At 47.6% G+C, this 12,416-nt stretch overlaps 2 protein-coding genes across 7 annotated transcripts in view; one reads left to right on the forward strand and one right to left on the reverse strand.

The window, feature by feature from the left end:
- Window positions 1-4,135, forward strand: part of Psd2 (pleckstrin and Sec7 domain containing 2) — a 29,041-nt gene extending 24,906 nt beyond the window's left edge. For both annotated transcript variants that reach the window (XM_026401264.2, XM_026401265.2), the window contains exons 13-14: window positions 1,383-1,526; window positions 3,926-4,135. In XM_026401264.2, coding sequence (XP_026257049.1) covers window positions 1,383-1,526; window positions 3,926-4,135 — 354 coding nt within the window. The remainder of the gene's footprint in view (window positions 1-1,382; window positions 1,527-3,925) is intronic.
- A 5,331-nt stretch (window positions 4,136-9,466) lies between these two features.
- The window catches only part of Nrg2 (neuregulin 2), a 180,602-nt gene continuing 177,652 nt past the window's right edge, over window positions 9,467-12,416 (reverse strand). For all 5 annotated transcript variants that reach the window (XM_026401274.2, XM_026401273.2, XM_026401272.2 and 2 more), the window contains one exon: window positions 9,467-10,235. In XM_026401274.2, coding sequence (XP_026257059.2) covers window positions 9,467-10,235 — 769 coding nt within the window. The remainder of the gene's footprint in view (window positions 10,236-12,416) is intronic.

Here is a 12,416-nt window from a genome sequence, read left to right on the forward strand (position 1 = left end):
TGTCTGGCTTATTTCGTTTAACATAACGTCCTCCAGTTCTATTCATTTTGGGGCAAATAGCAGTATTTCATTATTCTTTATGGCTGAATACTACATATATATTCTATATAATATAATTATGTGTGTATATAAATGTATGTGTATGTATGTATGTGTGTGTGTGTGTGTGTGTGTGTCTTTAATCCCGTTAATCTGTTGATGGGTATCTAGGCTGATTCCATTATCTTGGCTATTTTGAATAGTGCTGCAGTAATCATAGGCATACAGGTATCTCTTTTTGTATGCTGACTTATTTCCTTTGGATCTACACCCAGGAGTGGAGCACTGATTGCATGGTAATTCTATGTTTAGTTTTTTGAGGAGCCATCATACTGTTTTCCATAGAGGCTATACTAATTTACATTCCTGCCAACAGTGTACAGGATTCCTTTTTCTCCACATCTTCTCCTGCATTTGTTATAATTTTTTTATAATATGCTCTGTTGATGTCTTCACTTATCCTTAGATGTTTCATTTGTCATTCTGCAAAAAGCTTATCTGGTCAGTACTTCAGGTTTTCAGGATACTTTTGGAGAGGAAAGGATAAATGGTCCAGATCTTGAGAGGTAGAGGGTTGGGGAAGCTCTAAACTTTCTGACTTTGTCAACTATTGTCCCCTTTCCTATTGGGCCTTAGTCTCTCCACCGAGCTCTGGGGTTTCTGCATCTTCCCAGAGCTCCTCTGTATGCATACGCAGTGAACGCACCATGTACACTCATGTACCACACAGGCATACACATGCTCGTGTATACACACAGTGCACTCATACATACGTCCTCCAGTTCCACTCATTTTGGGGCAAATAGCAGTGCCCCACATGTGTGGCCACAGTCACACACTTGCATGTGCACACTCTACAAGGGACCTGTCTATTTTGTGATGGGTGGGATGTGTGTGCCCTTGTCTGTCAGTGACAGTGTCTCTCTCAGTCTATCTTTGAGTGTGGTCCCGGATCTGTGACTGTAATGCATTTCTGAGAATGAATATAAGAGAATGTATGGGTCATATGGAGCCACAGATAACTGGGGTCAGGCTCACCCTTGGCTCAGTGTGTTTGTGTGTGCATGCGAGAGTTCCAATGAGTCACAAGTGTGTCTGGGTTGTGTCTGTATCATGGAAGGTGCATGGGCATATATGAATGTGAGGGGCTCATCTCCTGAGCCTGAAGGGACATTATAGAGAGTAGGTGCTCCTGGGAGCAAGGAGAGGAAGGAGGAAGATGGAAGCCGCTCTCCCTTGGGTCCAGAGCCTGGCTGGAACTCCAGCTAGTCTATCTCCCTTTGATGACCCACTCCAATGACATCTGAGAGTCAGGCCTCATAATCTAGGGCTTATCTTTGTAGGAGGAGCAGCTGCGGTCTCATGAGAACAAGTTGAGGCAGGTGACTGCAGAGTTGGCTGAGCACAGGTGCCACCCAGTGGAGAGGGGCCTCAAGTCCAAGGAAGCTGAAGAATACCGGCTGAAAGAGCACTATCTCACGTTTGAGGTGGGCCTCTAATGGAGGGATAAGGAGGGTCTGGACCAGGGCCAGGGGAAGAGACCAGCTCTTGCCCTCCACCACCCACCACCATTATCCTTCTACAGCTAGGGGCTTCTAATTTGGGAGTTCCCCACTTTGGGGTCTCACCTGAGGCAGGTGTAATCTATTTATGGATCATGTTTCCTGTGGGCCAGTCTTGTACAGTCCAGCTGCCAAATGGTCATCAAACTATTGCATTTCCCTTGGGTCTCTCCAAGAGCACTCAAAAAACCCCAATAGAAATGCCACCACCTTTCCAGGATCCTTTCTCACCTGTGCCTCCAAGATAGGCCCAGTTTCTCTGGGAGCTTTTACAACCAGCCATAAATCACTCAACTCCTATCCACCTGATTCTCCCACCCACCCTTTTGGCCCCATTTTCCTTCAGCACATATGTTTATACAGCAGAACAACTTTATCTCTTCTTCTTCACTTCTTTCTTTCACCTTGTCTCTCTCTACTACCTTGATTCACCTCATGATGTTCTACAGGTGGGCCTGACCATGCATCACCAGGAGGTGGTGTTAGGCAGAGGAAGGAAGGCAGGAAGCACTTGCCCATTTTGGACTGAGTAGCAGATGGAGGTGTTCAGACAGACGAAAAGCCTGAGACTGATCCAGGAAGTTCCCAGAGCACAAATGGCAGGACCTCACCAATCTCAGTCTCTAGATTTCCATATTGACTTTCTGTTGAGGTGTAGGGGAAAGAGGAGGATAGACCCTGATTTTTTTTTTTTTTTTTTTCAGTGCAGGGTATTGAATCCAGGGCCTTGTGCATGCTGGGCAAACACTCTGCTACTGGGCCACATCCCCAGCCTTAGGCACTGACACCCCCAGCCCCCCAAATGCTCTACCATGGAGCCACCTTCCCAGCAGACCCTGACCTTTTGAAAAACAAAACTTGATAGCTTTTGAAAGCCTCACATTGACTCTCTGCAGTGTAAAAATAGTGATGGCAAAAGCTAGATCTATCTCTTGCTAAGTACTAGGCCTGTTTCTTCTTGCTTCCATTGTATTGGCTGATAATCATCATACCAACTCTGTGAAAGGGTTCTGTTGTTATCCCCATTTACAGATGGGGAAATGGAGGTTTTCATGGGGAAATCAGAGCACTTTCCTGAGGTAACATAGTTAAGAAGTGTAGGAACCAGGACCCTAACCTATGTGCAGCTCCAGTACCCTGGTCTACTGTCTGTCTCTATAATTTTAATTGTTCTAGATATCTCAAATAAGTCGAATCATACAGAACGTGTCTTTTTGAGACTAGCTTATGTCACTTAGCAAAATGTTAAGATTTATCCATGTAAGCTGGGTGTGGTGCACACGCCTGTAATCCCAGAAGCTTGGGAGGCTGAGGCAGAAGTTCAAAACTAGCTTCAGCAATTTAGTGAGGCCCTATACAACTTAGTGAGACCCTGTCTCAATATAAAAACACAAAAAGGGCTGGGGATGTAGCTCAGTGGTTAAGTGCCCCTAGGTTCAATCCATGTACTTCCCCCGCACCAAGAAAGGATTTATCCATGTTGCATGTTTCAGAATGGCCTTTCTTTTTAAGGCTGAGTAATATTCTATTGTTCGCATACAATGTGTTTTTTTATCCATCATCTCTTTTTTATATATATTTTATTTTATCTTTTAATTAATTTTTAAAATTTATATATGACAGCAGTCCTTTCATCTCCTGATGGACACCTGGATTAGTCATGAAGAACTTTTAAATGTGCTTGTTGGCCATTTGTATATCTTTTTCAGAGGAATATCTATTCATGTCATTTATTAATTTTTAAATTGGCTTGTTTGTTATTTTTTGGTGTTGAGTTGTAGGAGTTCTCTATATATCTGAGATATTAACTCCTTATCACATATATGATTTTCAAATATTTTCTGTCATTCTGTAGATTGCCTTTTTACTTGTTGGTTGTATTCTTTTTTTTTTTTTGTAGTTGTAGATGGACAGAATGCCTTTATTTTATTTGTTTATTTTTATGTGATGCCTCACGCATGCTAGGCAAGCGCTCTGTCACTGAGCTACAGCCCAGCCCGGTTTGTATTCTTTGATGTGCAGAAATTTTAAGTTTTGGTGCAGTCCCATTTGTCTGTTTTTACTTTCATTTCTTGTGCTTTTGGTATTGTACACAAGAAACCATTGGCAATTTTTTTTTTTGATTCTTAAAACTATTAGTGAAATTTATGTGCATGTTTCTTGTCTGTTTTTATTGGACAGTTTATTTTCTTTTTATTGATTGTGAGAGGTCTCTGAATATTAAGGATAAGTTTTCGGTTATGTAATATATATATTTTTTTTCTCATTTTGTTGTGTGAACTTTAACCTCATTTTTGGCTTTTCTCTGCTCTTTTTTCCCCCAGAAAAGTCGTTATGAGACCTATATTCACCTCCTGGCTGTGAAAATCAAGGTGGGCTCAGATGATCTGGAGCGAATTGAGGCTCGGCTGGCCATGCTGGAAGGGGATGATCCTTCTCTACGGAAGACACACTCTAGCCCTGCCCTTAGCCAGGGTCATGGGCCTCTGACTGGCAACAAAGCCACACAGGATGCTACTGGGTCTGATACTTAGCTGGTGTGGACATGCTGCAAATGGCCCAGAGGGGTCAGTGAGCACAATTCCAGCCTGGGGCCACCGGGACCAAGCACCAGGCAATTGACAGGCACCCAGAGGGGCATGGAGAGCCCCGTGGACCATGGAGTTGGAGATGCCATTCGTGGCATTGGTCTTCTTACATCCTGGGCCATCTCTGAGCTTGATCTTCTCCCCAGCCCTCATTGCCCTTTCCACACAGGGTCTCACTTTGTAGGCCAGGGTGCACCTGCTCTAGCACCTCCTCACTGGAGAAGCAGAGAGGGCCATTGCTTCCCCTGGCCACCTCTTCTCATCAAGCTCCTCCCTCATCTCCCACGTTGGAGGGTAGGTCTGGACTCTGGGTCTCAGCTTGGACCCCTCTCCTCCCTTTCTCTTCCTCCTTCCTTTGAGTTGACCAGCAGCAGGTCTGTGGACCACCAGCACCATCCACTGCTCCTCCAAGCGACCTCTGCAACCAGGCCCAGTTATGCCTCACATCGCAATAATCTGGGACCCGGGCCTGCCACCGCTTAGTACCAAGTTGTCTCCACATTCACATCTCCTTCCATCATGGAGGCCACTACTGTCTCCTTTTTATACAAACATAAATGTGTATATATATATATATATATATATATATATATATATATGAAATCCCTTTAAAGATGGGGTTGGAATGGCTGTCAGAGGATGAAATCAGATGAAGAAAAGCCTGTTTTGGAGTTCCACCTGTTATCAAGTTGGGCTCCATAGCCTTGACAGTCTGGGAGGGAAGATGGAGATAGTGCTGAAATCCCCTCACCTGCCTTTTCCTCTTCCGGCTGAGCTGTGACTCACAACTGATCTTCCAGTTGATGTTTTTGGACTAAATAGACAGGATCTGTGTGTGCCACCCCTTCTGTCCCAAGGCCGTCCTGGGGGGTAAGTGGGATGGGGCCATTGCCTTGTTTGTACTTGGCTATTTATGTTGGTGCTGCCAGGTCTCTGAGCTCAGAGGTGGCCTCTTGTACAGACCTACTGCCTAGGAATAAAAGACACTCCACCTTTTGGAGAGAGCCACTTGTCAATAAGCCCAAAGATGTTTGGTGGAGGAAGGTTATGGAAGCCAGTAATTCTTGGTCTTGGGAAAAGGTGGAATGACAAGTTGCTGATTGTTGATATTTCTTTTATTTTTCTCGTGAATCAGAAAGGCTTTGCTAAGGACAGATCTGGGAAGAATAGAGATATTTTCCATATGCCCATCACAGATTAGCATCCTTCAAACCCTGTATTCCTCAGGCCCACAAGTGAGTGGGGGTGAAGGTGCCCTCAAGGTGGCTATGGTGAGCCAATCTTCCCTATTGTTTAAATACATTACTGTAGTTTGGCCAGCAATTTGACCTCTGTGGTAACATATTTATTTAATAAGATAAGCCAGCCTCACAACTAAGTACCTAACATTTCCAAACCCACTCACATTTGATGCAGGGACATGTGAGTATGTGGAGAGCAGTAGTGATTTAAATCCAGATTATTTAAGTTGGATCAACTGAAGTGTTTTATAACTAAACCATCTGGCCCCTTGGTTTTGCTCAGGGGAAGTAAATGTTCATTTAAATGAAATTGAAAAGGCAATGTGGCAACATAAAAGAGCTCTCTGTACTTTTTCCAAGCTGCCTCAAAGGTCCTTTGATTTTCAGGCCAGCGTCCCACTCTCTGCTCCGTTGAGGGTGGGTGACGACCAGAGGTGCAAGCTCCAGCAGCCACGGACAGATGTGCTTCCCCGGGCACTAGTTGTGCCTCTTATCAGTAAAGAAATTTTTAGTTTGCTTCCTTAATTGTATAATTATTTATTTGTAAATTATATACATGTACTACTGTACTAAAATATTATGTACATTATAAAACATACACAAAAATAGAAATTTAAAAGAAGATGAGATAAAATAAATCTAAATCAAAGTTCTAATATTTCTTCCTGTATTCTAATGGACTATCATGTTCCCTGTCCCAATTTCTGCCCTAATATAACCAGTTTCTAAGACTATCCAAATCCAGGGCCCTGGGAGATGCAATAAGTGGTTTGCGCCACCTGGTGGTCCTGGGAAGTGGTTGCAGGTACAGGGGTTCCTGGGGTAGGAGGGGGGCTGGCCCTTGATCTTGGTGTCTTGAGCCTCCATCCTGGCATTCAATGAGAGTCAGTCTATGCTGCACCCTGTAAAGGGTGATGGGGACAAGGTGGTGAGAAAAAGATCAGTTTCCTGTCCTCATGGGGCTCAGAGTCTAGTGGGAAGAGGGACAGGCAGTTACCATTACCTTTTGGGACTCTGGGAGGAGCCGAAGAGAGAAGCCAAGTGTGATCCAACAGAGAGAAGAAAGAATTTGGGGAGTGGGGAAGAAACTCTGACTCAGATAACTGCTCAAATATCCTAAAAATTCTAGGGGACAGGGTAGTAGGAAGGAAGTTGCTTAACAGGATGGAGACACTTTGTGAAAGGCCATACTGAAATTCCCCCAAAGCAGAAATTTGAGAGGCAGAGTGGAGAAGGGTCTCTCTGGCCAAATGTGCTCCCAGGGGTGGATGACACAAGGAGGAGGAAGCCAAGGAATTATATTAGGTCTTGGCTTTGGACGTTGGCAGGTATGGCAGGTATCTTAGAATTCAGAACAACAATGAAGGTATCGTATGAGGTCATGTAAAGGTCATTGAATTCTGAATTAACTGGGGGTCACATAGAGATCAGAAGTTCATTTGAGTCATGGAGGTGGTTTCTGACTGAAAATTCAGAAGGTAACAACTTAGAGCCCTCAGAAGGGTCAAATAAGGACACTAAACTGGGTCATGATAAGGTCAGTGAATTTACCAGGAGGACATACAGAGTAATGTGGGATTCCATGGAAATGAGAGGACACGTAGAGAATTATCAGCCTTCAGAAAAATGTAAAGTCAAAAGCAAACTGAAGAGATGGCAGAGAGGCCTGGATGAGGCCATCTGATGGGGCCTGAGAAGGGCAGTGATGTGCAGGTTTGCACAACAGCTAGTCAATTATTATTTTTTTGTTTCTTTGTGCTTGCCTTAGCACCCCACAATGAATAGAGACTTTACCTCTTCTTTTACTTTTCTCCATCATCTCTCATTCAGTTTTTGCCACACTGACAATGTGATTCAAGGATGCAAGGCATGGTGGTGTCATTACCACCCAAGTAGCACTTACTAGACATCTACCAGGACAGTCCTGGGTCCACAGCCACTCTCTGAAGTAGGTATTTCCATCCTCATTTCACATCGAGGACCCTGCAGCTTAGATAATTCTTAGACAACTCACTAGCTGTGGCAGGTGTTCAAACTCAGGTCCCGTTGGTGCCTGAGCCCTCCCAATCCTAAACCTCTTTGTCCCACCTCTGTATAGGTCTCTGACTACACACACACACACACACACCACACAGACACACATATCCACCTCAGCTCTTTGGAGAGATTTCCTCGTGTTCTGGCTGGAATCTTCTGGTTCCTGGTGCTGGGTATTGATTTAATAAATTAGTTGATGAGATGAAAGACTTAACTCTGGACCTCCATCTGCCTCCTCTATACCTGAAATCATGTACCCTTCATCAAAGGCTGCAGGTTTAGACAGGTCCTGGCTCTGAGGGGGGATAAAGTTGGGGAAAGAGCAATCCCCTGTGGGCTTATGAGCTGCAGCTGTTGTGGTCCTTCTGGCAGCAAGGGTACCCATTATGCTTCTTTGCATGTCCAGACTTTGCCTGTGACGTGCCCAAGGCCCCAAGGGTCATCTTGCCTCAGCTACCCTGTGCCAACCCCACAACCCTTCCTTCTTCACCCATCCAGGCCGGGAAACTGTTGCCTCAAATCCAGCCCCATAGCTCCGGGGCAAGAACTGGGCCAGAGTTCTGAAGCTGAGTTTGAAGCAGAACAATTTGCGTCAGTCCCTTGGCCAGGTTCCTAGCAGCCAGGGGGGACACCTTGTAAATGGTTTTGGAAGAGGGAGGTGGGTTGGAGCCTGTCCTGGGAGCTGGGGCCAGGGAGATTGGAGAGAGGGTCACTTTCTCTCAGGGACTGCACTGGCCCTCTCCTACCTTTACTTGAACACCCATCCACTTCCACCTCAGGTCCTCATCCTGTCTTCCCTCCTCATCTGGGCTAGGCACACACAGTCAAACAGGAGTTATTTCTGATTTTATTTATAATATAAAAATGTTCAAGTGTCAACAGTCAGGTGTTCGGACATTTCAGGGCAGGGTTCCCATTTGTTTCTGTTTGGGATTTTTTTAAAACAATTTCATTTTTTGACAAATTAGCTTGGATCCAGTTTTGAGGGTTGGGGAGGGTAGGACTGGAGAGAAAGTGGAAGTCATAGGTGGGTATGGGGACTGGGGCCAGGTTGTGAGAAGGAAATGGTTACTTTATTGCTAAAAGGGGAACTGAATACACTGTCGAGTGGCTCTTCTCGGTCCCAGCGTGACCATGCATCCAATCTAAAGAATCTGAAATGCAAAGGACATGCAGGCATAAAATAGAAAAGACGACCTGTAAACGAAGGTGCTGCAGAGGACAGAGGGCATCCTGGAGGCCGCAGGGGAGGAGGAGCCATGAATATTGGGCCCCTGGCACAGCTGCCCCCTCCCTGGGCCTGGGGCTGCTGGGGAGACCTCTTTCTGGCCCCCCTCCCTTAGCAGCTGTGAGGAGCGGGGAGAGCCCCTCCCCATTCTGGTTGCTGTCGCTGGGCTTCTGTCTCCCCCTGTAAGTTACCTGATCCCAATTCTAGCACTTGAACCTAGGATCCCTGCCCTCTACTCCCAGGGGGCCCAGGACTCCAAATATGGTCTGGGTACAAAACTACTTCTGTCCTCAGTTTCTTCCTCAGCACCCACCACCTTCACCCCATAAAACCCTCACAGTCTCTCTCCCTGCTTTCGCTCACCTCAACCAGCTCTGGATCCTATGGCCCACCACCACCCCGCAACCCAGACGTCTCTCCAGGAGCCCCAGATTAGCGTACAGCAAAAGGCACCACAATATAGGTTTCTATTAAAGAGTCAAAAAATTGGCCCATCTCTCTTTTTTTTTTTTGTTGTTTCTTTTTTTTTTCCGAAGCTGTAAATCAGGATGTTACATATAAATAGTTTCCCTATAAAAACGTCTTTGCCGTTAGCTAGTATTATAAGACAATTTTTGCTAAAATGAAAATAAAACATTTTTGTTATACTTTTTTCCTTTTATAGAAAATAAAAATATTTTTATTTCTTTTTTTTCCCTCCTTTCTCCAGTCGGTGGTCTCTGTTCTCCTTAAAGACAGTGGGGCGGGCGAGGCGGAGGGGGCGGCGGGGCCCTAAAGGGGCGCCGAGTCCTGCTTGGCCCGCGGGGGCGGCCCGCGGCTGTGTCTGCTGCTGGCCCGCGTGCTGTGGCTGTCCAGGGAGTAGTAAGTCCTGCTGTCGGCCGCCGGGCACAGCGGCGGCGAGTCCGAGCGCAGAGCGTCGTGCGCCGCGCGCAGGCCAAGGAAAGGCGTGCTTTCGGCCGCCAATGCCCCGTCCGCGTCGTCCGCGTCGTCGTCCGAGGCCGAAGCCGAGCCGCCCCCCGAGCCGCTGCTCAGAGACAGCGAGTCCCGCGCCGCGCGTGCGCGCTGCGCCGCCAGCCCGTTGAGGCGCGAGCGGCGCCAGCGCCGGGGCCCCGCCGACGTCCTGCGGGACGCGCCGCGCGCTCGTGGCCGCGGCGGTGGCGGGGGCGCGCACTCCTGCGTGGTCTCGTACTCGTCGTCTTCTGGGATGCGGAAGGGGCTCGCAGGCAGGCTGCCCAGGCTGCCGCCCAGCGCGCAGGCCCCACGCCGCGGTCCCTGCCCAGCCGCCGGGTAGTAGTAGCTGTCGTAGCTGCGCTGCATGTCCGCGCCTGGCCCGGGCCCTGGCCCGGGGCCTGGGGGCGCCGGTTGCCGCAGCAGTGGCTGCTGCTCCGCCAGGCGGTAACTGATGGGCGCGGCGGGCGGCAGCGACACAGCGTGTGCAGAGTTGGGAGAAGTGATCTCAAAAGTCGGCACCTGCGTAGCCAAAGAGTAGTGGAAGTCCACGGGCGAGAGGCGCGCGGGCGTGGTCAGGGCCGACACGTACCTGCAGGGAGAGGCAGAGGCATGGGTCAGGGGGTCTCGGATGAGAGGGTGGGCCCCAACCGAAATCATCTTGTGAGGGATCCTGTCTGCAAGAATGATGGCGGTACTTCTCTATGACCTCATGCAATTCCCTTAATATCTCCAATCCATATTCCTATTTGTTAAGCGAGGATAACCATAGTGCTCATTCCATTGCAGTATTGGGACGATTCCAGATATGGTGTCAGGGGAATGTCTTAGCCCAGTATCTGATCCGTGGTAAGTCTTCACGAATGATCGTTTGTTGTGGGAATGCTCACAGTCATGGGGTCAGGCATTTTATCTATGTATGATCTCATCTAATAGTAATTTTTTAAGACCTTTAGGTTAGGGCCATACTACACACAGGAAAGACTCAGGACGTTTGAGTTCTTTGCTCTGGGTTCCACACTTAGGTAGTGGCAGAGCTGGAATTTGAACACAGGGCAGGAAAGAACCAGAATGCCTATTGTCCAATTCCAGAAGCCACTAGTCCCTATTCACGTATCCCTATTACTTGGACTCAGTGCTCCTGCAGGGACAGTTCATCCCACGGCTCACAGCTTTGGTGAGGGCAACATGCCTTCTTATATTGAAATCAAAAGCCTCCTCAGGGAATTGACCATTCACACCTTGGACAGGGTGCTCAGCTAGGGCTGACAGATACCCCACTACTTGGGGTAGTCTCTGCCTGGGTCCAATGACACCTAGTGACTTCAAAAGCTATTATCTCCCAGTCTGGATCTTGGGCACCTGTCCTTTTTCATTCTCCACATCCCTCTTGTGAGCACATCAGCCTTTTGTCCACTTCAGAACAGGAATCACCCACCTCCATGATTCCTTTTCACACTGCATAGCTAAGCACCTCACTGCTGTCTAGAACCAGCCCCAAATCTCTGTTAAGTCTTTTTTTTTTTTAACACAAATGTTTATAGCAGCTTTATTTACAATTGCAACCAAGGTGTCTGAGAGGTGAATGGATAAACAAACTGCCTTTTGATTGTAGGAATCCTCTTTTAAAAATTTCTCTGTTATGTTCTTTTTGAGTCAACTGATTTCCCCTACCCTGGTCCGCCACATCTTCTCTATCTCATGTGTAGATTTAATTATCTAGTCTTACCCATTCCCCCATCCTTGGGCACACTCTCCATCCTATCCTGGGCCAGCTGTTCTCCCTGGTTGTGTCCCCATCCCATGGTGTCTCCTTCATTTTGCAGCTCCCAGAGCAATCTTTTAAGTCCCAGCTCTGCTAAGGAGGCTCCTTCCTACTTACTCACCCAGACTCCATCTCCTGAGCAGAATCCCTTGGCTCTGGTCCATCTGTGTGGCCCCAGCCTGCCTGTTTAGACCCAGCTTTGCTGTTCCCCACAGCCCTCCGTGCTCCAGGCACCTCACTCTCTGATCTTACTCTTAAGTGCCTCTGTTGGAACAGCTCCAGTGGTTCCTTCCCTGTATACAAAAGGCTTTCCATCCCCATTTCTCTGCCTCTTGCCTTCCTACCACCCCCTAAGGAGCCCTGGTATTGTGGTTACTGTTGATGATAGTAGTGATAGGTATGAGGCAAAGAGCTCTGCATATATTTTCTCATGTGGCCTTCATCAAAACCATGCATACTAGAATTCTCTCTGATCTACAGCTAAGGGAACAGTGTATAGAGGCAATCAGCCTGCCCTTAAACATGCAGGTTGTGCAGCTGCCCTTGGACAGGTTGGTCTTAGGAAACCTGGCTGTTTCCTAGAGCTTGCTGTCAGACTGGGCTTCTCTGCCCTGGAGTGGTCCCTGGAGTGGTGTCCTGGGCTTAGCACTTTCCATAGGCTGCTGTGAGCAACAGTGGTTTGTTCCTGTGACTGGGAGTGCCTCAGGGACGGGAAGCAGGAGGGCCACCTCTGACTCCCCAGGCAGGCCTGCCCAGCCTAGACTTGTAGTAGTGGGAGGGTAGCTGAGCATGGTGGTGCATGCCTGTAATCCCAGCAGCTGGGTAGGCTAAGGCAGGAGGAACATGAGTTTAAAGCCAGCCTCAGCAAATGTGAGGCACTAAGCAACTCAGTGAGACCCTGATTCTAGATAAAATACAAAATAGGGCTGGGGATATGGTTCAGTGGTTGAGTGCCCCTGAGTTCAATCCTGGGTACCAAACAAACAACAACAAAGTAGGGAAGGTATC

This window comes from Urocitellus parryii, chromosome 1, assembly GCF_045843805.1.
Source record: "Urocitellus parryii isolate mUroPar1 chromosome 1, mUroPar1.hap1, whole genome shotgun sequence".
Lineage (NCBI taxonomy): Eukaryota > Metazoa > Chordata > Mammalia > Rodentia > Sciuridae > Urocitellus > Urocitellus parryii.